The 27878-nt window shown below is 36.8% G+C and overlaps 1 protein-coding gene across 1 annotated transcript in view; it reads right to left on the bottom strand.

Moving 5' to 3' along the window:
* The window catches only part of AK9 (adenylate kinase 9), a 145225-nt gene that overhangs the window by 11056 nt on the left and 106291 nt on the right, over positions 1–27878 (bottom strand). The window contains exons 29-34 of the mRNA XM_069077073.1: positions 21741–21954; positions 12406–12607; positions 10576–10722; positions 7216–7436; positions 2375–2571; positions 1112–1281 (exon numbers count right to left, since the gene is read on the bottom strand). Coding sequence (XP_068933174.1) covers positions 1112–1281; positions 2375–2571; positions 7216–7436; positions 10576–10722; positions 12406–12607; positions 21741–21954 — 1151 coding nt within the window. The remainder of the gene's footprint in view (positions 1–1111; positions 1282–2374; positions 2572–7215; positions 7437–10575; positions 10723–12405; positions 12608–21740; positions 21955–27878) is intronic.

Raw genomic sequence — 27878 nt, 5'->3', positions numbered from 1 at the left:
ACACACACACACACACACACACACACACACACACACACACACACACACACACACACATATATATATATATATATATGTACTGTTGAGGTGAGGTTTTACTTGGGGGTTCACTTACGGGAAGAGTTGTGTGTTTTGATCAGATGAGACTCTGGGCAACCATTGAGACCCCCAGCTTTGAAAACCCAGATCTTGGTGCTTCTCTCTCTGGTACTAACTATGTATGAATGTAATGGTCAGACAGCTAGAAACCCTGTCTTTTGGTCTGTTGAATTGTGTTATTTCCTCTGTCTGTATATTTTGTCTGCTTGTAATTTCTGTTTGTATTTTCTCTGAAGTTCAGGGTGCTGACTTTTTCCCCTGAACTAGGTAAATGATATATATGTTTGATTAAAGTAAGATTGTTAACCCTTTTTAAGTTGCTTTCCTTTAGAAAAGCAGATCAAATAACCTGTGCTAGCAGCTATCATGGATATGCTAGGGTGCTTGTATCACATCATATAACCTTATAGGTTGGAAACAAAACATTTTTTTCCCCAAATAGTGAATTAGAAATTTTTTTTCTGGGAAATAGATGAAAAAGTCATGTTTATATGAATATGATAGAATATTATTGTGCTATAAAATAGGATGAAAGGGATGGTTTCAGAGAAACCTGGGGAGATGTATATGAACTGATGCAGAGTAAAGGAAGCAGAACCAGGAGAACAGTTTATGCAATAGCAACATCACTGAAAAATTGTCTCTGACCAATGCTACAATTCCAGAGGACTCATGATGAAAAATGCTTCCCACCTCCTGACAGAAACATGATAGACTCAAAGTGAAGATATGTATATATACACACACATACATACACACATGTATATATAAACATATGCACATATTTTTGTGGACATGACTATAATGTATGTAACAGGGTTTGTTTTACTTTTTTTCTCAATGGGCATAAAGGGAGAAGATAGTAAGAAGAAAAGCTTGGTTTTTGGTGATAGAAAAAATGTAATTAAAAAAGATAATTTTTGATCAATAGTTTAAGGTTGTTTATTATTATACAGAACCCTTTTGTGCTGAGTGAACATATCATTTAGTAGCCAAGACAATTCATAGTTACCTCTGTTTCCCATCCAGGTAAGTGACTGGACAATATCCTTGAAGTTCTGCACTTTTAGGGAATTGGTTCTTTACTTCTGCTACTGTTAGCCTTTTGGGTAATAGCTCTGGAGGTGGGAGAGGATTAGGTGCTAATGGAGCCACATATATTTCTGGGTTTTCCAGGAATTTCTGTAGTAAAAGAATTAAGTGATAAGAAAATATTTATAACAAATACCAAATAAATTAAACATCTCTTTGAGGTTCTTTTGTTACTGCTCTTAGTTTCCAATAGGAATTATTTTTTCCCAAAGCTACAAGCAATTCATTATACCTTAATTAGTCTTCCTTTGAGAAACATCTACTTCAATTAATCCCTGCTTAAGCCTTCTTTACCCATTTCCTCTATTAAATGGGGTGGCAGCATGGAATGGCAGAAATAGCACTGGACTTAGAGCCTAGAACCTGATTCTGGATTATGGCTCTGCTATGATTAACTTGTTTTGCCAGTAATTTAATTTTTCTGAGCTATTGTTCCTTTGTCTTTAAACTGGATTTGGGGTTGGGGGGTTGGGGAGCTGAGGGGTTAAGGTGTGGGATGGTTAGTCTTCCAGCTTTCTGTGGTTGCCTCTTAAATAGGCAAGATTCAGCACTTAGCATGAAGTAGGTGCGTAATAAATGCTTAATGACTATAACACTTAAATTAGTGATAACTGACTGACAAGATAAAGATAAAACCTAGTTAATGAGAATACTGATATATCTATATATTCACTTTATATGTAAAAAAATGAGCTCAGGCACATTGGATTACTTTTCAGACTATCAATGTATGTCTTTTGTTCTTTCAATTATAAAATAATAAGTGGTATTTCATGCTTATATAGTGCTTTCCAGTTTGCAAAGTATTTTGTTTACAATAGTCCTTTTAGGTAAGTCCTACCTTATAATCCTTTTAGGTAAGTAGAGTAAAATATTAAAAAAGTAAAGCATTATTATTCTCATTTTACAAATTAGGAAACAGATGCTCAGGGGAGTTAAACTACTTGCCCAGGGTTTGAGCCCACTTTGAATATCTAAGTTTTCTGATTTTTTTTTCCACTCAGACAAGAGATGATGAACCCCCACCAGGGAAAAAATATACTGAGTTCCATTAAACCGGAAATGAGGCAGGCATTAAAAAAAACCCAAATGCCCTAAGACCAAAACCAAGAACCCAAAACAAACCAGGCATGTACATAACAGGAAAACACAAGTCAAAATCTTGAGTTTGGTGTATACTTACATCCAGTTCTACTTTAGAAGCCATTTTGTAATAGTGTCCTCTGAATTCAGCTGCAGTTTCTAGTGAGCTGGTTACAGAGCAGTCAACCAGTTCGCCCTTTTCTGCCAAACTGACAGGGCAATATTGTCCAAATTCTCCCAGTCGAGAAATCAGTTCTTGAGGAGTGATGCATAGCTTGTTAATGCTTGCAGCTTTCCCTGTTGAATGAATTGAAGTGTTTTTTTCTACGTTGCATGATTTTTTTTTCACATGTTAAAAACACTAGCATATTTAGAATTAGAACAGAAGCACTTTATAATATTTGCTTTGGGGCTTAGTGCTAAAAACTACTCAATAAGCTCTGTTTTATTTGTGTTTGGGGGTTTCATGTTGAAACAGTTATATTTAAATACGTCTATTTCTTTATGTTGCAGAAGCATTCCTACTAATTACTCTATTGCATAATTATTCATTATGAAAACTATAAATCAGCAAAAATTTATCAAAACACTATCCCTAAACTATCTTATTAATTTTTGACACTGCCATTTCATGGATAGGAATGCTTAGGTTCATCCTATAAATAATATTTCTGGATTTTCCCTGGAGAATTTTTAATTATCTTTTGTTTTGTACAAGTTTTTGTTTTTGATATTTTCTATGTAGTTTTATGACAATGTTAGATTTATGTAATACTTTGGAGGAAGTATAATGTTTTGTGCCTTTGACATATGGTAGGGCACCTCTAAAATGCCCATTTGCTTTGAAAAAGTTGAGCCCTATTTTCACAACTGAATCCAATAACAATCTGTGGCAAATACACAGCAATGAATAGTTCACACTGCTTTAGCAAGGGCCATCAAAGCAATATTCAAGCTTATTCATTAGTAAGGTTTTGTGCTGTTGTTTAGGAAGCTAAAACTAGGCTTGTAACATAGGTGGAAAATTTGTTTTATACGTATAGGTTCTCTAAGTGTAAGATTTCTTCTACCTGCATGGAATCTACATTGAAGCTTCTAGTTACTATCCTACCTAAAGTTGTGAGCTTGGGTTTTACATGAGGTGCAGCTGTAATTCTGTCTTGAATGAGGCAGCTCCTCTTCCCAAAGGGGGGGTGGTGGTGGTGGTGTGTGTGTGTGTGTGTGTGTGTGTGTGTGTGTGTGTATGTGTGTGTGTGTGTGTGTGTTTGCACATGCAGGCATGTTTATTATGTGCTTTCAGTATACATTAGATGGTTTCTACATTGAGCTGGACCTCTGCCCTGACTGCAAATTGTTTTCCAACCCTTCCAGATTTTCTTTCCCTGTACTCTAGCTATAAAACATAAACCTCTCTTGGCTGGGGTTCCAACTTCTGTCCTAGGCTAAAGGACTTTGACATTGGTCCTCAATCCTTGGCTAAAGTTCCATTTCCAGAGAAACTCAGGGTACCCCAGGGTATCAGCATTCATTCAAGAGCATGGATTTAGACCCGGGAGGTCCCTCTAGTCCAGTTCCTTCACTTTAAAGGTGAGAAAACTGAGGCTTAAAGATGTGAAGTGAATTGCTTGAGATCACACAGGTAGTAGGCATTAGAGGCAGGATTTTAACCCAGAGCTTCTGACTCCAGAATTGATTTATTTTTCCTACTTCCTCCCCTCTGTAATTTCTCCCTAGCTCCTTGCTCCTTCCTTGCTGCCTAAACCTATCCAAGCCTCCTCTACTCTTAAGAAGACCTAGCTAGATCCAGCCAAAGCTTCAAAATATCTTCCTTTATCTCTCCCATATTTCTTAGTCAAAGTCCTAGAAAAAGTTGTTTACACTTACTGCCACTACTTTCCCTCCCTCTCACTTCTCCAACCCTTTGAGCTCTGGCTTCTGACTTCATCACTCAATTTAGACTGCTCTTTCCACAGTTACCAGTGATGTTGATTGCCAAATCCTTTTTTCAGTCTTCGTCTTTCTTGACCTCTCTTCAGCCTTTCACACTGCTGATCACTCTTCTTTTGGATATTCACTCCTTTCTAGCTTTTTGTGACACTATTCTCTACTGGTTTTTTCTTTTACCCGTCTTGATTGTTTCTCAATCACCTTTGTTGGTCATCAACCAGTTCACTCCCACTAACCATAGGTGTCCCCCAAGGGTCTGTCCTAGGTCCTCTTCTTTTCTCCCTCTATATTATTGTAATTGGTGATCTCATCAGTTTCTGAGTTCAACTATCTCTGTGCAGATGATTCCTAGAGTTATATATTCAGTCCTAGTCTCTCCTGAATCACCAACTGCCTGCTGGACATTTCCAACAGCATGTAGAAATAGACGTCTCAAACTCAATCTGCTGAACTTCCCTATGGATGCCACCATGCTTCCAATCATCAAGGTCCACAACCTTTGTATCCTCTTTGATTCCTCACTCTCCCTTACCTCACATATCTACTCAGTTTCCAAATTTTGTTGTCTCTATTTCCATAACATTTCTTGCATCTGTCCCTTCCCCTCACCATTCACACAGTCACACTCCGGTTCAAGTCACTATTGCCTCTCTCTCACCTAGAATATTGCAAATGGCCTATTTTTCCCTTATCCAAAACCACCCTCTTTTAAAAGCTAAACAAAGAAGTTTATCTTAGAAGTAGCGAAGAGCAGCTGGAGATTGCTTTAGTGGGGAAGAGACATAGACAATAAGGAAAATTACTTTGGCAGCTGTGTGAAAGATAGAATGAAGAGCCTAAGAACTGGGGGGAGACAGACTGATGAAAAGGTTACTACAGTGGTCTGGACAAGATGTGATGAGAGCCTGAACTAGGCTGGTGACTTACATGAATGGAGAGAAGTAAATGGATACAAGATACTGTGAAGGATGCAGTGACAAGATTTGGTAGATGATCTGGGTAATGTGGTAATGTTGAGACAAAGTGAGGAAGCAATAATAACAGTAAGGAATTTAACCTGGGAGGTTAGGATCGTGATGCTTGACAGAAATGGTGAAATTCAGAAGAGACTTGGATTTGGGAGGAAACATTATGAGTTCTATTTTAAACATGTTGAATTTGAGGTAATTGGAAACACCCAATTGACAATTGGTGATATAGGATTGGAACTCAGAATGAATAGGGTTGAATATATAGATCTGTGAATCATCAGCCTAGCTATTATAATTAAACCTAGGGAAGGTGGAGAGATAAAGCAAGTAAGAGAGTGTAGAGAGAGAAAAGAGATTCAAGAGGAGAGAGCCTTGGGGAACACCCACAGTTAAGGAGATATGGATGCTGATCCAGCAAAGGAGATTAAAAAGAAGTGCTCAGATAGGTCGGAGACTCATTAGAAACTAGTGTCAATCAGATAAGACTCATTAGACACTAGTGTCAATCAGATAAGAAAGAACTCCTGGGGAAGGCTGCAAAGAGATTAAGGATGAAGAGAAAAATTCATCAGATTTGGCAATTATGAGAACAATGGTAACTTTAGAGAAAGCACTTTCAAGTGGGTGATGAGGTCAGAAGCCAGATTGCAAAGGGTTGAGGAATGAGTGAGGGGAGAGGAAATGAAGACAATAAATGTAAAACCTTTTTCTAGGAATTTGGCTGAAAAATGAAGGAGGAAAATAAGGTGATATGAAATGACATTTGGGGTCTGGTAGGATCTAGTAAAAAATTTTTAGAATTGGAAAAATGGGCATATTTGTAGGCAGTAGAGGAGTCAGCAGATGGGGGAAATTAAAGTATGTGTGTTTGTGTGTCTGTCTGTGTGTTCCTGCATGTGATAGAGCCAGAACTGGAGCCAGAGAAGAGAGATATTGAAAGAGAGAGGAAGAAGATGATGACAGTGAAATATTCTGAGAAAAAAACAAAACACAGGAAGGGAAAAGGTGAAGAGCTGGATTTGAATAAGAGAAGGAAAAGAAGGGAAGCTAGGTGATGCAGTGGATAGAGCACTGGACTTGGAACCAGGAAGACTGATCTTCATGAGTTCAAATCCAGCCTCAAACATTTACTTAGCTGTATGATCCTGGGCAAGCCACTTAATCCTGTTTGCCTCAGTTTCCTCACCTGTAAGATGAACTGGAGAAGGAAATGGCAAACCACTCTAGTATATTTGTCAAGAAGACCCCAAAATTGGATCACAAGACAGTTGGGTATGACTGAAATAACCAAATAACAAAATGGAAAAGAGAGTGGATGTCAAGGGATTCTGAAATAAAAAAGAAGAAGAAGGATGGAGCTCATGACAAATGGCCTCTATTTTCTCAGTATAGCATGATACAAGGTCCTTAGCTTAGAGGGTTTGGGGAAGAGGTGGTATGGGGGGGAGGGGTTTGAGGAGAAAAGGTTTGAAGCAGCCTCTGTATGGGGGATGAGATGGACATCCAGTTAGAGAGGAATAAAATTATTCTCTTGCTGCGGTGACAATCCAGTAAAAGTTAGTTCAGGGATGGGGAACCTGTGACCTCGAGGCCACATATGGATGGCCCTCTAGGTTCTCAAGTGCGGCTCTTTGACTGAATCTAAACTTCACAGAACAAATCCCCTTAATAAAAAAATTTGTTCTGTAAAACTTGTACTCAATCCAAAGGCTGCACCCAAGCCCCCCCCCCAGGTTAAATAATACAAATATTTAGATTCTTGACCCTCAGTAACACTAATCATCTTGTCACTATAATATATAGTACTTTAGATTTTACAAAGTGCTAAGCACACAGTTAAGACTTAATAAGTCATTCTTGTATGAATCATTGATTGATTATAGATACATCATATGAATACAATGTATTCAAAATGACTTAAATATGCTGTAAATTTAAAAGGCATTACAATTCTGGGAATAAATGTGTAAAATATATATGGAAGAAGCAGAAATTTATTTTAACAGCAACATTGTTTTCTTACCTGCTCTTATCCTTTCCAAATACAGCTGGATCCGTTTATTCATCATCTGAACATTCTTAAGCACTTCATTCCACACCCACCATTTGCTGTGAAATCCATCAATTGCACACCAGTTCTGATGTTCTTCTTCATAGAATTCCTTAATAACAATTCTGTGCTTGTTTAAACATGAGTTCTTGATAGACAAAATTTGTGAGCTGTTATGTAGTGGATAAGGTAAGCTAAAAGAAAGATAAGAAAGAAAGAGAAAAAAGTGTTGTTGCATATATTTTCCTCAAAACAAGTTTGAGGATGACATTTGGATAAATGAGCTTGATTTTAATGTTAATATACTATTCTATAATTTAAATTCCTCATTATGCAGCATGTTTTCAAATAATTCAGAAACATAATTTCTGTTATCAGGAGGGTTTGTCACCTATTAGACTATTCTATTTTTATCATAAAAATAAATTCCAAAAAGCATACATTTTAACAGCTAGTGATCAAATAAAAGCAACTTGTACTTTAGATTTAGTCATTCTACTTCATCTTTCATTTCATTTCATAGACCAATTGTTTTTTAAGATAATAAAGCATAATCTATGCTTGTCTTCTATTTCAGATCCTTGTAAATTTAATTTAACAGTCAAGTAAATTTAATACTTATTGAGCCTTGTACTTGCCATATACTGCATCTCTAGGACAATCTGTCATTTGAATTGTCTTAGGAAGATTCTGAAGATCAGCTGGCAGGATAAAGTACCAGACACTGAGGTCCTTTCTCAAACTAATTCAAGCATGCAAACTCTACTACACAGAGCACAACTCTGATAGGCTGACCACGTTGTTTGAATGCCAAATGTATGCTTGCTTAAAAGACTATTTTATGGAGAACTTACACAGGGCAAGTGCTCACATGGCAGTCAGAAAAAGCTATATAAGGATACTCTTAGAAAGTTTGTCTTAAGAACTTTGGAATTGCATGATTTGGAAGATACTGGCACAGGACCTCCCAACATGGTGTGCCCTCATTAGAGAAGGTCCTGTACTCTATGAGCAAAGCAGAATTGAAGTAGCTCAGAAGAAACATGAGATGTGCAGATTTAGAGAATTCACCCCAAATATTCACATGGACTGTTTGTACTCTACCTGTGGTAGAGCATTTTGAGCTTGTATTGGTCTGATCAGCCACAGCGGGACATACTGCAACTTGACAATAACATAGTAATGTCATTTTGAGAACATGTCATCTCTGAGAACAGATGTCATGACAGTGATGTCATCTCTGAGAACAAAGGACAACAACCAACCAACCAACCAAGGACATTGTGCCTTCTTCCACGAAACTAAACATGGCTTTCTTCATTTCTGTTGTTCATTGTTTCAGTCTCATCTGACTCTTCATGACCCTGATTAGGATTTTCTTGGCAAGGATACTAGCATGGTTTACCATTTTGTACTCCAGTTCATTTTACAGATGAGGAAACTAAGGCAAACAGGGTTAAGTTACTTGTGCAGGGCCACTCAGCTAGTAAGTGTCTGAGGCATTTTAACCCAGGACTCAGATGTCATAAAAAATGTGTCTCCAGGCATTGGGGGATAGGGAATGTTTTGTAACTTATGTTCTTGCCAAACAGCAGTAAATATCCCTTGTAAGAGCTAATTAAATTAATTGATTAAAGCGATACTGGAGTACTAGGCACTCAAAGGTATTGATGATTTTAGGGAGACACTGACTGTAACTGGTGATTGATATTGAGAACACCCTGGAAAAGGCATTTGAACCCTCTTTAGAGAAAGACTTCTGAAACCCCTTAGGGGTAGCCTTAGAGCCCAGAGGAGACATCTTGCAACTCTTGTATTGATATATTTGCTCTAGGGTACCTGATTCATCAGTTATGAATGAGTTGGAAAGAAGATTCTGGACAAACCCCCACAGGTAAACTTATCAAACTCAGGAGATCTTTAGCCCCAGAGATGGGAAGTCCACCACAACCAGACACCTGCACATATTCAAGTCCTTGTTAAGACTGGGTCAGGCAAAGCACACTATGAATGCTCATAAAGACCAGGATCTCACTGGCCAATTCTAGTCATGCCCAGCACAGAATATTTCTTTTACGTATTATCATCATCCAAAGCACATATTTATTTGGTTTTATTTGATGTGTGCAGAAGATGAATATTTTAAAATAGCTAATACCACGTTTTGCGGGGCAATTTTGGATGAAATATTTTAATGGGATTATGCAGTATTATTTAATAAATAATGCAGGGCAGGTGCAAAGAATATGTTTTTAATCCTCTAACTCAACTCTTAGAGGCAACTATTTTTCTTCTGCTTCAATCTTTAATTCTATTGCATTTTAATTTGGGTGCATACAAGCAGTTGGGATCACGCCATTACTTCTCAGTTTAAAACCATTTCTCAGGCTCAGTTTCTTTCATCTATAAAGATAACAATAGAACCAACCTCCCAGTTCTTGTGAGGATTAAATAAGATAATATCTATAAAGTGTTTTACAAACCTTAAAGTGTAATATAAATACTAGTTGAGTATTTATATTTTTCTACTGTCACACTCAAAGCTCTACTGTCATTGACTTACTCTTTTATGGAGAGAGGTGACAAATTTCATATTTATTACAATTAGATTGCTAGGAGGCAACTAGGTGACATGGAGAAAAGAGTGCTGAATTTGGAATCAAGAAACCTGAGTTCAAATACAGCTTCAGATACTTACTAGTTGTTTGACTCTAGGCATTTCACTTAACCTCTGCCTGCCTTAGTTTCCTCACTTGTCAAATGGGGATAATACTAGCACTTATTTCTCAGGGTTATTGAGAGGATCAAAAGAGATAATATTTGCAAAGTGCTTTGTAAACTTTAAAGCACTGTATAAATGCTACTATTATTACATGAACTTGAACAAAATCATTGATTGATCTATTTGTAGAGCTAAAAACAGAAACTTATGAGTACTATTTTCAGTTTTACATTAAATTTCATTGAGTAGCTACGCAAGGTAGTGCATGTCTGTAATTCCTGCTCTCAGGCTGGTGAATCTCTTGAGCTCTGGAGTTCTGAACTGCAGGGCATTAGACCCATCAGGTATCTGCATTGTTGGGCATTAATATTAATATGGTGGGTTCCCAGGAGTAATGCCTTAAAGTGTAATATAAATACTAGTTGAGTATTTATTTATATTATTCCACTATCATACTCAAAGCTCTACTGTCATTGACTTACTCTTTTATGGAGAGAGGTGACAAATTTATATTTGTATCCTGTCAAAGTAGGATCAGGCTCATGAGTAACCACTTTTGATTACAAGTGCAGAGATCCAGTCTTTAAAAAAAAAATTATTGACCACCTTACCTTTCATTTTTTTGATTATCTATTAGTGATCGTTTAAAAATCTCCTTTGTAGGTACTTGTAACTCAAAAATTATCACAGGAATGATACTTCTCGATTCCAAGAGGTTCACTTGATGTCTTGTGACAGGGAATCCATCAATTACAACCCTATTAAAGAGGAATTTAGCTATGTAAATCTTCCCAATAATTTATTCTTATCTATCATTAATATATTTTCTTGCATGTGAGAAGACAACAAGTCCTAATACAACTTAATTTAAACAAATAAAATAAATAAGTGGCTTAATTGTGGATATGTCCTAAAATATATAAAATATAGTCAGTATATTCCCTTTCCCAATTATGTAGTGGTTTTTTCCTTTTCATTAGATTGTATTGCTCTACCTAAGGTACACTGCTGAAATACTGCTGTTCATGGATTTCCCTTGTGTGTCTCATTATCCCATAGATATCTGTTAGAAAAGAATTATGTCTTGGGACAAATAACAGTAGGCTTTACTGTATTTTCCTTATGTAGATTCAGTCCAAGGCCTCTTTTTTTTCTTAAATGTGTCATGAACCCCTTTGCCAGTCTGGTGAAGCCTAAGGATCACCATAATTATGGTTTAAAACACACAGAACAAAATATATAGGATTATAGAGGAAACCAAATTTAATGAAATAGTTATTAAAATATTTTTTTTAAAGTTTACAGACCTCAGAGTAAGAGCCCCTGACTTAGCCATTCAAGTATGAATCCAAGTTCTAAAATCTAAACATTGATCTGTTTTAAGACTTTGTTCTTGCTTAGTGGCAAAATTTTCCTTAATGCAGATTCTTCTACATAAAAAGAGAAACTTTAAATAGGAAAAAAGAGAGCTTTATAATAAAGGGTGCATATTGCCTACAAGCTTAACAAAACCCATGCTATAGAATTGTATATTTTTTATTGATTTATGGAGGCTGTTAAGAGATGGGTGATGAGAGATTAGGTGTATTATGGATTTAGTTTATATCTGGATAGTTAGGCTTTTGTAGGAATTGGTGAGATAATACAAAATCCAAGAAATACTGAACCTTACCTAGGTCACCTTTTCAGACTATGTTATTCTAAAGAATTGGGCTGAAAAATATGATCTTGAGTCTTCTAGTGGCACTCAGACATTCATCTCTGGCTGAGATGAATGAATTGGGTTCTAGACCAGCCTCAGCTTTCCTTCCTTCATTCTTCCCTCCTTTCTTTGTCTTTCCTTCCTTCCTCTTTCCTTTTTTCCAGAGATATAGCCTTGATAGAATGGGTGAATTTGTATATACTCTTGCAGTGATTCAATTGATTCTCACTTATTTGGGTAAATGAACTTACTTTTCCCTCTAATGCATTTTCAAATAATAATTCAAACAACATCTTTCCATGCCTGATGAAAGTACAAACTATCACAAGTGTTGCAAGAATGAAGATTAAAGTCTTCTTGCATTAAATTTAATGTGCATTCTTGGTTTTCATAACCTTTCAGAATATAATTGATGTTTAAATTTATTAAATTAATTGATGTTTAAAATCTTTTAAAATAGAGGTTCATCAAAATATAACACAATCCATCTTGTAAAAATTTTCATGATAGGGGTGGCTAGGTGGTGCAGTGAGTAAGAGCACTGGCCCCGGAGTCGGGAGGACCCGGGATTGGTTCTGGCCTCAGATACTTAACACCCACACCAAAAAAACAAAACAAAAACTGGCTGTGTAACCTTGAGCAAGTTACTTAACCCCAATTGCTTAAAAACTTAAAAAAATTTCTCATGATATATTTTTAACATTTTAAGCATTATATATGTTAATATCAGGAAGCCTACCCTGCAGTATTGCACACAGTATCCATCAGAGCAGTTTCTAAAGCTTGGACAACCAGCTCATCAGGTGCTGCTAATCCTTTATGAAGATGCCAGTTTAACATAAGTGCCAACTCTGTTTCTGGATGGTTGTTCAGTATCATACGCATGGCATCTCCTATTGACAAACGTTGTAAGCCATATTCCTGTGCAAATTTTCTGGCAACTGCAAAGCATAAATAGCATTAAATATCTTATTTTTTCTTTTTATTTTTAAAAATCATTTTTTTATTTTTCCCAATTGTATGCAAAAACAATTAACATTAATCATTTAAAAATTTTGAGTTCCAAATTCTCTCCTTCCCTCCCTCCCCTCTTCCCTTCCTGAGATGGTAAGCAATTTTATATAGGTTATACATGTGTAATTGTGCAAAACATTTTTACACATTAGTAATGTTATGAAATAAAACACCCACCAAAAAACTCCAGAAAAAAAGGGTAAAAATAGTATGCTTTAATATGCAGTCAGACTCCATCAATTCTTTCTTTGGGGGTGGAATGCATTTTTCATCATGAATCCTTTGGAATTATCTTGGATTACTGTATTCCTGAGAATAGCTAAGTCCATTCACAGTTGATCATCATACAATATTGCTATTACTGGGTACAATGTTCTCCTGGTTCAACACCCTTCATTCTTCATCAGTTCATGTAAGTCTTTCCAGGTTTTTCTGAAATCATCCTGCTTGGCATATAGCATGAGATTATTCTGTCATAATTCCAATTCTTTGCCATCACAAAAAGAATTACTGTAAATATTTTTGTACAAAGATTCTTCTTCCCACCCCCCACCATTTTACTTCTTTGGGATATAGACTTAGTACTGGTATTTTTTGGATCAAAGGGTATGCACAGTTTTATAGCCCTTTGGGCATAGTTCCAAATTGCTCTCTGGAAATGGTTGGATCAGTTTGCAACTTTACCAACAGTGCACTTGTGTCTCAATTTTTCCACATCCCCTCCAGCATTTGTCATTTTCCTTTTCTGTTATATTAGGCAATCTGATAGGTATGAAGTGGTACCTTAGAGCTGTTTTAATTTGCATTTCTCTAATCAATAGTGATTTAGAGCATTTTTCATATGACTATATGTAGCTTTGATTTCTTCATCTGAAAACTTCCTGTTCATATCTTTTGACCATTTATCAATTATATTCTTATAAATTTGACTCAGTTCTCTATATATTTGAGTAATGAGGTCTTTATCAGAGATACTTGCTGTAAATTTTTTCCCCAGGTTTCTGCTTTCATTCTTATCTTGGCTTCATTAATCTTGTTTGTGCAGAAACTTTTTAATGCATCGAACATTTTCTTAGCAGTTTGCTTCTGAAATGCTTTTTCAAAAATTCATCATATATTCTTTAGCTTCAAACCCTTGTTAATGTTAGTAGCCAGTGAAACTTAACATTAGTCAAAGACATATGAAAAAACAAATTAGTAACATTTATCACTAAATAAGTATCATTAAAGATCACAAATAATTATGACAATGTATTTGGTTAACAACTTTGGCTCATAGTTGTTGGTTAGTTGTTTTAGTCATGTCCAACTTCTCATGACCCCATTTGGGGTTTTCTTGGCAAAGATATTGGAGTGGTTTGCAAACAAATTAAGTGACTTGCCCAGGGTCACACAGCTAGTTAGTGTCTGAGATCAAATTTGAACTCAGGTCTTCTTGACTACAGGCTCAGTACTCTATATTGAGCTACCTTGCTGCCCTTTGGTTCATAGGATCATATGCTACTATTTTAGGGTTGGAAGGAACATTAAAGATTGCCTAGCTCAATAATCTAATTTTATAGATGAGGAAACTGAGGTCTAGTTTAAGGGTTAAGTGATTTGTCCAAAGTCACGCAAATTCTAAGTAGCAAAGCCTAGATTTGAATGCAGGTCCTCTGACTCTGAAGAGCAGCCAGTGGATAGAGCACCTACCCTAGAGTCAGGAAGAACTGAGTTTAAATCTGGCCTCAGACTTTTATTAGCTATATGACCCTGAGCAAGTCACTTAACCCTGTTTGCCTCAGTTTCTTATCTGTAAAATGAGCTGGTAAAGGAAATGGCAAATAACTCCAGGATCTTTGCCAAGAAAACCCCAAATGAGATCATAAAGAGTTGAACATTACTGAAATGACTGAACAGCCTCTAACTCTAAATCCAACTGTCTTTCTATTACTCTATACAATGAACAAAAATGGCAAGAACCTAGTAGGCAAGAACCTTTCAAGTACTTCCCATGTGGCAATGGTACATATGAGAACTTTACAATTATTTTTACATGGTTTATGCGTATAATTATACATGTGAAGCAATTATAATGCACACATAAAGTATTTTGAAGGTAAATATTCCTAATTACCTCAATATTGGAATTATCATTATCCCATAGATATCTGTTAGAAAAGAATTATGTCTTGGGACAAATAACAGTAGGCTTTACTGTATTTTCCTTATGTAGATTCAGTCCAAGGCCTCTTTTTTTTTCTTAAATGTGTCATGTTTCAAGGAAGAGGGAGGGGAGGGAAAGAGGGAGAGAATCTGGAACTCAAAATTTTAAAAATGAATGTTAAAAATTGTTTTCATATGTAGTTATGGAAAAATAAAATACTAAACAACTTTTTTAAAGAAGAAGGCCTAGCAGTGCCAAAGGAAAGTAGACTAATGACTATTGCCAGAAGGGTCCCAAAGGGGTCTTACCAATACCATTACTTTTAATTTAAATACCATTATTTAAATTTTAAATGAAAAACCACCAATTCCAATGCCATCAGTTTAATGAGTTAAAATGAGGCTCAGAAAGTTTAAATTATTTGCCCACATTTTTCAGTAGGGAAGTGATAGACCCTTGAGTCTCAGCCCCATAATCTTGCTTTCTAATCACCTGCCTTCCTGACAAAACTCCCAAAGCTGAAAGTTTCATAAATGTTAATTATAGCCACACAGAATTAAAGATTTTTTTTTTTACAATAATTAAAAGGACTAGTCTTGTGATTTCATTGGCATGGGAAACTCCTCCTACCAATGCAGGTTGCTACTTTTTCCTGTAATTTAAAAGTCTGAGAGTTGCCTAGAGCAGAGATGTCAAACTGGAGGATACCAGGCCAGCAAGGGCCAAACCAGATTAAAATATAATTGGGAAATATTTAACAAAATAAATAAAAATACAGTACAACATAGATAATATTAATTTGTGGTTTTCTAAATCAACATGTTTCTCTTTGATTTAGACACCATTGGCCTAGGACACTAAGAAGTTAATTGACTTGCCAGTGCCCGAAGGCAAAACTTGAACTCAGGTCTTCTTGGCTCAAAGGTCCACTATGCCAGCTGCTTCATAATTATTTAAAACAATCTACAAATTGGCATACTTGCTAAATAGGCAACTTTTAATTTAATCTCAGAAGAATGAAAAAACTACATTACACCAACCTTTTCAAATTTCCTTTTATTTTCAACAGGAAAACATTTTAAAGGTTAGATTTTCTTTTCTCATTGGGCATGATTAGAGTTTAAACTCCTTGAGGGTAAGGACAATGTATCATCTAAAATTTTTGTTTCCCCCAGCACCTAGTAAAGGGCTATGCATGAAGAAGCTTCCTTTTGCATACTGTTGGAAATCTCACCTTTTACTCCTTAGAATTTTAATTTCTTTGATCCTTAAGGTACTCCCTTAGGTTGGTAGCTAAATTGAAGGATGCCATGGTGAACCTGAACATTTTCCTTATCATTTCAAAGCTTTCACTTCATCTTTTTTTCCAATTTACTTATTTTAGTTTTCAACATTCATTTCCAAAATTCAAGATTTTGAGTTACAAATTTTTCTCCCCATCTTTCCCCTACCCCACTCCAAAATAACAAGCCTACCGAATGCCCCTTCACCCAATCTGTTCTCTCCTTTGTCCTCCCTCATACCCTCCCCCCCCCCGCCACAACTTTCTAGTAGGGCAAGATAGATTTCTATACCCTAGTGCCTGTATATCTTATTTCCCAATTACATGTAAAAAGCATTTTTTTAAGCATTTGTTTTTAAAACTTCGAGTTCCAGATTTTTTCCCTTCTACCTCCTCACCCACCCCCACAGGGAAAATAAGCAATTCAATATAGGTCATACACGTGTAGTTACGGAAAATATTTTCATAGTAGCTATATTGTGAGAGACTATAATTCTCTCCATCCTATCCCACCCCCCATTTATTCTAATTTTCTCCTTTGATCCAGTCTCTTTTCAAGAGTGTTCATTTCTAACCACCCTCTACCCCCAATCTGCCCTTTCTTCTATCATCCCCCCTCTTATCCCCTTTCCCCTATTTTGCTGTAGGGTAAGATACCTAATTAAGTGTGTATGTTATTCCCTCCTTGAGCCAAATTCAATGAGAGTAAGGTTGACCCATTCCCTTTCACCTTCCTGCTCTTCCCCTCCGTTATAACAGTGTTCTCTTGCCTCTTTTATATGAGCTAATTTACCCTAATTTATCTTTCCCTTTATCCTTCTCCCAATATTCCTCTCACCTCATTTTACTTTTTTTAGATATCATCCCTTCATATTCAATTCATCCTATGCTCTCTGTCTATGTATACATGTACATACATATGGACACACTCACACAAATATGTATGTACACACACATATTCCCTTTAACTGTCCTCATACTGAGAAAAGACTCGTGAGTTACAATGATCGCTTTTCCATGTAGGAATGAAAATAGTTCAACTTTAATAAGTTCCTTATGATTTTTTTTTTCCTGTTTACCTTCTCATGCTTCTCTTGCTTCTTGTATTTGAAAGTCAAATTTTCTGTTCAGCTCTGGTTTTTTCATCAAGAATGCTGGAAAATCCTCTATCTCATTGAAGGACCATATTTTCCTCTGTAGCATTATACTCAGTTTTGCTGGGTAGGTGATTCTTGGTTTTAATCCTAGCTGCTTTGACCTCCAGAATATCATATTCCAAGCCCTCTTAATAGAAGCTGCTAAGTCTTGTGTTATCCTGATTGTGTTTCCACAATACTCAAATTGTTTTTTCCTGACTGCTTGCAATATTTTCTCCTTGACCTGGGAACTCTGGAATTTGGCTATAATATTCCTAGGAGTTTTCTTTTTGGGATCTTTTTCAAGAGGTGATCAGTGAATTCTTTTCAATTTCTATTTTGCCCTCTGGTTCTAGAATGTCAGGGTAATTTTGCTTGATAATTTTTTGCAAGATGTTGTCTAGGCTCTTTTTTTAATCATGGCTTTCAGGTAGTCCAATAATTTTTAAATGATCTCTCCTGGATCTATTTTCCAGGTCAGTGGTTTTCCCAATGAGATATTTTACATTGCCTTCTATTTTTTTCATCTGTTTGGATTTGTTTTATAGTATCTTGATTTCTCATAAATTCATTAGCTTCTATTTGCTCCAATCTAATTTTGAAGGAATTATTTTTTTCAGTGAGTTTTTGAAATTCCCTTTTCCATCTGGCAAATCTGGCTTTTTAAGGCATTCTTCTCCTTATTGGCTTTTTGGGCCTCTTTTGCCATTAAAGTTAGTCTATTTTTTAAGGTGTTATTTTTTCAGTGTATTTTTGGGTCTCCTTCATCAGGACTCTCTTTTCATGATTTTCTTGCATCATTCTCATTTCTATTCCCATTTTTTCCTCCACTTCTTTTACTTGATTTTCAAAACCCTTCTTGAGCTCCTCCATGGCCTGTAACCAATTCATATTTTTCTTGGAGGCTTTTGATGCAGGAGTTCTGACTTTGTTGTCTTCCTCCCACTCCATGCTTTGATCCTTTTTGTCCCTAAAAAAGGATTCTGTCATCTGTTTGTGCTTCCATTGCTTGCTCATATTGCCAGCCAATTACTTGACTTTTGAGCTCTTTGCCATGATAGAACTCTGCTTCCAGATCGCAGAGAGCTATGTCCCAAATTGCTGGGGTTTTTGCAGCTGCCAGAGCTATTAGGAAGGCACCCTCTATACATCCCCCACCAGCTGGCCACACACCCCAGGACCACCACCCAAGACCACGATCCAGATCCAAGCAGGTTAAAGCAAGAGCCATTGCCCTCTGAATGGTCACTTGGTCCTCCTACAATGTGAAGTCCAGGGGCTCTGGAAGCAGCCACAGGGCAGCAACTTCAGCTGCTGTACCTCTGCCAATTCTTGACTCACGGGCAGGGGCCAGACCATGCTCTTTTCCACCCAGTTCCAACAGTGACTGACCTTTTACTTTCTTTTTGGTGTTTATGAGTTGAGAAGTCTGGAAGCAGCCACAGCTGTTGGTGATTCACTCTCCTGAAGTCTGCTCTGGCCAAGGCTGGTCAAGGCCACCCTGGGACCAGAACCACAATACTCCCTTGGGACTGCACTTGGCTCCCAGCCCAGTGTAGTAGACCCTTCCTGTCGGCCTGCCAGGCTGCCTTCAGTGGGAGATTTGTTTCTCTCTGCCACTTTGTGGGTTCTGTAGCTCTAAAATTTGTTTAGAGTAATTTTTTTACACGTATTGGAGGTGGTGGGAGCCGGAGCCATGCGGAAGTCCTGATTTTACCACACCATCTTGGTTCTCACTTCATCTATCTTGAGTTAGCATAAGGGTTGGCATTACATATATGAGGAGAAGATAGATATCTATCTGGTCCAATTTGATCATATATTAGGAAAAATTCCTCTCTATCCTAGCATATACACATATGTGTGTGTATTTGAGGGTGTATGTCTGTGTACCTATGTACACACATGCACATAAGTGTGGAATAATAAGTTTATGTATACATATATGTAGGTAATACACATGTGTGCATAGGTGTGAATAAACATACCTATACACCACTGATACCTGAAATTCCACCATTAAGAACTGAAGAGAAAACCCTGTTCTGTCAAGCACTAGTTGCTATGATTATTATTTTTTAATCACATTCAAAATGTTTTAAAATACTTACCAGATGAAAATGTTTTGGCCCTCTAATTAAGACTTCTAAAAGTTGAAAAACTGCTTTATCTTTTAGAGAAATTAATGAGGCTAGTTGAGCAATTAATTTATCCAATCTGAAGATAGAATTAAGAAGGTGGCTATGAGAGAGCTAGTAGATTCCCCACCAAAAGTCATTGCACCTGTAAGCAATTATGGAGCAGATGCCCATGTTTAGGATCTTATTCCTTTGCATATTGCTCACATATATGCACATGAATATATATATATGTATATATATGTATACACACACATATATATAGATATAGATATAGATATAAGCTACTAGGTAAGTCAGTGGATAGTTGTCTCCAAGTCTGGAAGTTAGGAAGACTTCAGTTCAAATCCAGCCTTAGACACTTATTAGCTGTGTGACCCTGAGCAAGTCACTGAATCTGTCTCAGTTTTCTCATCTGTAAATGGGGATAATAATAGCACCTAACTCCCAGGATCAAATGAGATAATTGTAAAGCATCAGCACAGTGCCTGGCACATAGTAGGTGCTCTATTAACATTAGTTATTATTATTGTCATTATTATTTATAGCAACATGTCTTAGAAGTGCATATTACAGTGCAAAGAACATTGGAGAATATGATTTCAAACCTTAATTCTGCCACTTGTTAACTATGTGACCTTGGGTGAATCATATGCCTTCTTGAGAACTCAGTTTCCTATCTGTTTGATGAAGTGATGATGATTGAACTAGATAACTAAAATCCTTTCTAGTCTGTGAATCTCATGATATTTTAATTATTTAACTTTTGGATTTTTTTTTTTGGGGGGGGCTGGATATGTGACTTTATTCCTAAAGGGGACTCTCAGTATGTAAACTCATTCATTTAATGCACTATACTAAGTGCTGGGGATGCAAAAAGAAGCAAAAGACAGTCCCTGAGCTCAGAGGTGTTACAATCCAGGGGGGAGAAAACATTCAAACAAAGACATCTAAAATAAGCTATTTACAGGAAAATTGGAAATAATGAACAGAAGGAAAGCATTGCAATTAAGAGAGGCTGATGAAAGCTTCCTCTCTCCATCAATAAAGTGTAGTAATTGGTCTATCCCTTGTAATCTTAGACAGTTGCCTGGGGTACTGAAAAGCTAAATGACTTGGTCAAATAGCTAATATGTGTGAGACAAAATCTGAATCTATGTCTACTTGAGCTCAAGACCAGTCAATCTTCCTTTGTACCATACTGCCTCATGCTCGTATTCCTCCCTCCCTCCCCTCCTTCCTTCCTCCCTCCCTCCCTCCCTCCCTCCCTTCCTTCCTTCCTTCCTTCCTTCCTTCCTTCCTTCCTTCCTTCCTTCCTTCGTTCCTTCCTTCCTTCCTTCCTTCCTTCCTTCCTCTACTCCTTCTCCCTCTCTTCCCCCTCCCCTCCCCCTTTCCTTAAAATTACCAAAAAAGTGCTTCCTTTGTAGATTAATTAGTATAGAACTACATCTGATACTATTTATTATAGTATAGCAATGAACATCACTCCAAGTATTTAAGGTATTCTTTTTTCTTGAAAGTATTTTTTTTTTAAATTGTACTTTAGTGTGTCTTGAGTCTCTAGTGTTTCTTTCTTAGTAGATTTACTCTCAGGTATTTTAGTCATTTTAAAGGCATTTTGAATGAGATTTTTCTTTATTTTTCCCCCTTCTATATTTTGTTGTTGCTAGACAGAAATGGTGATTTTTGTGGTTTTATTTTGTATTTTACTCTTTTATTGAAGCTACTGTTTCAATTAGTTTCTTTGCTGATTGTCTAGAGTTTCATAAGCAAATTGTCATGTAATTCTCAAATAGGGATAGTATGGTTATATCTTTAGTTTCCTTGTATACACATGTATACACACATATGTGTATAATACATGCATACATACATACAGAGAGAGAGGGGGAGAAATATGAACATCCTTGACTTATTTCTACATCTATTTGGAGAGCTTCTAGTGTTTCCTCATTGCAAATAGTGAATGCTAGTTTTTGATTTTAGATATGCAATTTTTATTAAAATGAAATGTAGCCTTTCCATGACAATTCTTTGTATGGTGTTTTTTTCAGCACTGATGAGTGCTGTATTTTATCACAGGTTATTCTGTATATATCAATATAATCATGTTCCATGTGGCATGTTCTAGTGAGAGTTCATGACGATGGGGAAGAAAGCCTGTTCCTCTACTAAATGAGTTTCTACATTTACCAACAGCAAAGTATGTAGTTCTTCTCCAAGGAGTTTATGTTCTTGGGTTAATCAAAAGTTGTTAATTCAGGATTATTCCCATTAAATTTGTAAAATAAATACGTAATCATAGTTTTCAGGCAGTTCTTCGTTGCTTAAAAAAACTGAAGAAATAAACAGACTCACCTGTAGTTTTCCCAGATTTTGGAGGCCCAGTAATTGCAATCCTAATGGGCACAGCAGGTTTTGGTTTGGGCTGACGGATATATTTGATTGGGTTCTTCATAAATTTATCCCTATTTACTTTGTTGGATAAAAAGTAAATATATTGTCGATGGATCACAGGATAGGTTGGATTATTTTCATTCACTAAAGGTTTGATAGCATCTCCTTCATATAACTGTAATATAATAATGTAATATAAACAAAATTATTTCTTCAGTTATTTCTAACATATACATTTGTTTTCATTAATTGGGAATGTATAACTTAATAATAACAATTAGTTAACATTGATATAGTGCTAACTATGTGCTAAGCACTGTGCTAAGTGCTTTACAATATTATCTCATTTGATCATCAGAACAACCCTGGGAAGTAGGTGTTATTATTCCCATTTTACAGATAGGGAAACTGAGACAAATCACAGTCAAGTGACTTGTGTCACACAGCTAGTAAGTGTCAGAGGTCAGATGTGAACTGAAGTCTTCCTGACTCTAAGCCTGGAGTTCCATATCACCTTGCCAGCTGGTGAGAATGTTATTTTCAAAATGCTTATTTTCAGAGAGATTTATAACAACTTTAGATGACTTTGCATATGCATGTAGTCAACATGTACTTTCTTTTGTCCTTTATCAATTTTCATGAAATTTAATATCAACAACTTAAATTCTCTTCATATTGCTTATAGTTCAGATGATCTCTTCCCCAACAAGCAGTTCAAGGTGTTTATATATATATATATATATATATATATATATTAATGGGCCTTCAGTGAAATCCTACTCTGTTTCCTCATGATGGCATGCAAGAGACTCTGTGTTCCAGAAGCCTAGGTCAGCAATGCATGAATTCCATGGAGCACTACCATATTGGAAAGGCTTCAAATTTAGGACTGATGATATACTGTGTATCTGTCATCTGACGACCAAAGAGGCTCATGATCAGAAAATGACCACTTTTGGTCATGGTAATCCATGAAATGAGCAACAATATAGACTGTTTCCCCCACAATAGAAGTAGTAAAGTGGTAGAAAGTTGGTACCATGGACAATGTAGCTGTCATTATTCTTGAAGTACAACCTCTGTCCAAAGACCAATGATTTAGCACACTAGTATAGGAGCTGATGGGCAGTGGGGGAGCACAGTGGATAAAGTGCTGGCCCTGATGTCAGGACTTGAGTTAAAATCCAGCCTCAGACGCTAACTAGCTGTGCGACCCTGGGCAAATCACTTAACCCTGTTTGCCTCAGTTTCCTAATCTGTAAAATGAGTTGGAGAAGGACGTGGCAAACCCTTCCATTATCTTTGCCAAGAAACCCCAAATAGGGTCATAGAGAGTTGGACATGACTGAAACGACTCAACAACAAAAAGTAGGAGCTGAATCATATTCTTTTGACATTCTTTCACATTTTAAAGGGGGACTACCCTAACACTATAGGGGTCACAACCACCACCAACCTCCTGTGTTTCTTCTCCTGATCCACTCCCTTCTATATCTTCAACTAAGGCCCTGATGTTGCTTAGGTTAGGAACAAGCAAAGAGTTCTATGGCTAGCAACTAGCAGCTTGTCTTCAGATTTATACTGATCCATTAATTAAAATTCTTTGGGTATGGCTGATAATAAACACTAAGTCCACCTAACCATACTATCATTTTTTTTTTTGCTTCTTTGGAGTGGGGAAAGCTGGGAGATTGGGGTTAAGTGACTTGCCCAAGGTCACACAGCTAGTAAGTGTTAAGTGTATGAGACTGTATTTGAACTCAGGTCCTCCTGACTCCAGGGCAGGTGCTCTATTCACTGTGCCACCTAGCTATCCTGACCATACTATCATTTAGCCCATATTTCTCCATCTTATCCACAAGGATATTAGGAAAGATTTTATCAAGTGTTGATAAGGTGTCTGACCTCTGCCACAGACACAGCTTTGATTGAAAGGGAAGAGTCTCAGAAGGCTGTATTAGATAAACAGCAACAGCTAAGCCTAAGGTACATGGATTGCTAAGATTGATTATTTTTTGATGTTTTGTAGGTCAGAAGTTTAAGGCTTCTTGTCATAATGGACATGACTATATAGTACATATGATTATGATATGATGGAAAAAACTATCCCTGGATTTGGAGTCAGAAGACCTGAATTTCAATCTGCTATTTGCAACCTTAAAATTACACAACCTCTTTTGACTTCATTTCCTCATCTGCAAAATGAAAGGGTGGAATGAGATGATGTCTTTCCAATCCCAAATCCTATGACTTTTAATACACATCTAGTGGGGCACAATGAGCTGTACTTTTCAGATGGTAAGTTTACCAGTAAAACACAAAAGCATGGCAAGCAGCCCATGGATGCTGGACCATAGAGGCTGCACTGCCTTCAAAAATTGGAGATTGCTTAGCTCACTTCATACTTCTTTATTCTGATTTAGCAGGATTAATGATCTAGTTTAAGGTAAACACTAGCCACATCTCACTGTTCCTTACCACTAAAGTACATGTTTTTTTTGTAGGGAACCCAAGCTGACTCTTAATGATACATTTATTTTCTAAGTGCTCCCAGACCATGTTTAGTAATCCATTCTAAAATTTGACTGAGAATATAATTGCATGGTATTTAGATTTTGTTTTCCAAGTCCATCATTTTCTTCTTTTTGAAAATTGAATAATTTATACATCTCAGTCACCCAGCACCTCTCCCATTTCCATGACTTCTGGTTGGTTGATTATGGTTCTATAATAACCTCTCCAAATATGTTCACTACCCTGGGATATACTTTGATTCTGTCTAGAGACTTGAACTCAATGAAAGCATCTGGTTAATCTCCTATTATATCCTAATATCTCCCAAGTACTAGTCCAAGGCAGGGAAGGATATACAGACAGACTACAGTCAGGAAGGAAGGAAACAAGCATTTATTAACTGCCATGTAAGGCCCAGGCACTGTGCTAAACACTTTACACATATTATCTCATTTGATCCTCATAACAACCCTATGATTTAGGGGTTATTATTATCCCTATTTTACAGTTGAAGAAACTGAGGCTTAGAGAGGTTAGGTGAATTTCCTAGAATCACACAGCTAGTAAATATCTGAAGTTTGATTTGAACTCATGTCTTCCTAACTCCATGTCTAGCACTCTATCCAATGTATCTAGACAGGCAGAAAGAAAGACATCATTGGTGCTGATGAATGAAGCCCAGAGTTGGTCATGGAAGGATTGACTTACAAGGTTGACTGTGAGAAGGAAAATATTGGCCCCAGTTAGCACAAATAAGACTATCACCACCATGCTACAGCTACAGTGGAAAGGGCCTTGGTCTGGAGTCAGGAAACTTGGATTTGTATCTCTTCTTTGATCTATTATCTAAACAGCTTTGAGAAATTCACTTCACTACTCTGGTGTCTCAGTTTCCATAACTATAAAATTCATCTAAGAATACTTGTTTGGAATACAGAGTCAGGAAGACATGACTTTTAATCTTTGTTACTACTGATTGACCTTGGGCAAGTATGTTAATGTCTAAGGTCTTATCTGTGAAAAGAAGAGGTGGGAGACCATGATCTAAATGGTCCCTTCTTGCTCTAATCACATATGATCCAATGTCGGCTAAATAACCTATTTCCTTGGGCTTTGATTCCCTCCCTCTTAACATTTCCTAGTTTTTCCAGTGTAAGTATTATCCCAATAGGAATAAATATCCAAATGAATACTGTCCTCTGCAAAGTAGGGGGAGCTATACAATGTGTTCCAATGATATTGTCACCTTTTGGAAGTCCTCTCTTGGGATTACTTTCTCAGGGATATATTAAATTGAGACATTATTTATTATATGCCTACTATGTGGCAGGGCCTGTTGTAGGTGTGAGGGATGCAAGGGCAAAGAATGAAACATTTAATTGGGAGAGACAACATGTGCATTTATAAATACATACAAGCTATATAGACCTGGACCAGTAACGTGGGCTGCTACAAAGTATAGTTTTTACTGGTTGGAGTGACTGTAAGCAGCAACATGGAAACTCATAACTCAGAGGAGAGGAGAAGGGTTGTGTTGGACCTTCAGCTCAATGTGATAAATTGATTGCAAGTGAAGGGTGTTGCTATCCTGAATATGATTGAGCAGTTAGAACCTTGTCTGGCTTTCTGATCCACTTAAGGAGTCACTTCCTTGGGCAGAATTGGAGGTTTGCCTGAATGTGCTGGCTTTGTGGCTACTGGAACCTATTGAATATATTTGTTCTCTACTTTCTCTACTTTTCCTCCCTCCTCATCGCTGTCTGGTAAATGGTATTAATTACCCATAGAGTTTCCTGTTCTTTTTAAACCTCATTTATTTGAAGTCTATATTTTTACTATGGGTTTTATCTCTGGATAAAGACAAGCCAACTTATTATTTTTATTAAAGATAAGCCGACTTTTATTATTATTACTCTTATTTTGTTATTTATTATTTTTGTGAGTGCTTATTATGCAGGAATAGGGAAGAAAGAGAAATACACATAGGACAGAAGGTGAACTGATGAGACCAAATGTCCTGGATTTTAAAAGAAAAAAAATCATGAGCTTATTTAATAAGTTCTCTACCAAGGGGGTGGGGGTGGGCAGGTTAGGGTCTTCTAATATGTGCAGAATACAAAATAAATACAGAGTAGTTAAATACATGATAATTAGGAAGGGAAGGTAAAGGTTTGGGAAAAAAGGTAATACTTGAGCAGCATCTCAAAGGAAGAGAGGGATTCTGTGAGGTGGTAGTGAAGAAGTGCATTCTTTTAAATATTTTTGATGGTGGCAGATTTTCATTCTTTGATGATGGACTCTGATGATCAGAAATTACCCAGTCATTCAGAGAAAAGTCTGGTGAGTTTTATGGGTCATGTACTTATAGATGGTAGTGGACTTGGAATTGGGAGGATCTGAGTTCAGATCCTTCCTTAGATACTTAGTAGTTGTGTGACTCTGTGGTTCCAATAGCCACAAGTCACCTAGCCTCAGTTTCCTCATCTGTAAAATAAGGATAATAATAATCCCTACTTCAGAGGCTTGTTGTGAGTGTCAAATGAGATATGTATAGCATTTGACAAATCTTAAAGCTTAATCTAAATGCTAGTTATAATTATTGTTATTATTATCAATCTGCAGAGTAGATTTTTCAGTAAAAAGAATGAGTTGTAATGATATCTGAAGCTGGTTTTTGTATGTGTTGGGCTTACAAATTGGTTTAAGACAGTTCCCAAAGAAGAGTACAAACAAAGACAACATCTTTGGAGATATTTATTATCTCCCTTCCCCAGGTGATCATTTTGAAGAATGACATTCATGTGGATTCCTAAATTTGCACACATACACACACACATATATTTTAAAATAAAGTTCATTATTATCTAGTCATATCTCATCTTACTATCAGTATATGATCATTATAGACACTGATAAAGAGGGAAAGGGCTAGTCAAAACTTTTTTTGCTTGTGAGGCTTTCCAAATTGGGCTAAAACACTTGCTTTTTGTATTACATCTGGTCTAAGTTTGGGAGGCATCACCTTATTTGGTTTAAATCTGTTTAATTCTCCACATCACTGAGACATACAAGTCTTTGCCAAAGCCATGTTGGGCTAATCAAAAGGGTGAGCATTCTAGATAGTAGTAAAGAGGTTATCTAGGGCAAGGCTGAGAGCAAAGCAAATTGTGCCTGTAAGATGGGAGTGTCTGGACCTCCAGGGACCTTCCACTCTCTCAGGTCTTGTTGTCAGTTTGGGTTCTCTTTTCATGATATACTGCTCTGAGCCCTGACCAGTCTTCTTCCAGGTTTTGTGATCTTCTCTGGCACATGACAGCTTTCAGTTCTGCCTACGTCTAGAGCTTTGTCCTTTAGATGGCAATTAAACTTGGTGCAGTGCAACCATAATTTTTGCATTACCATGCCAAGTTGTTTGTCAGTTTTACTTCCTGTTACAGCAAGCACCCCAGTGTCCCCAGGGTGCCTGCTCACACAGGTTCTTGGATCTGCTTTGTTAAAGGAAAGCAACTCAAAATGGGTTAACAAGCTTACTTTAATCAGTCAGACATATATCGTTTACCTTGTTCAGGAGAAAAGGTCAGCACC

The sequence above is a fragment of the Petaurus breviceps genome, unplaced genomic scaffold, assembly GCF_028583685.1.
Source record: "Petaurus breviceps papuanus isolate PSGF00001 unplaced genomic scaffold, PetGlider_PUasm1.0 90977, whole genome shotgun sequence".
In the NCBI taxonomy this organism is placed as follows: domain Eukaryota; kingdom Metazoa; phylum Chordata; class Mammalia; order Diprotodontia; family Petauridae; genus Petaurus; species Petaurus breviceps.
Note: the sequence above shows the minus strand (reverse complement) of the source record. Positions and strands in the feature narration are given on the sequence as shown.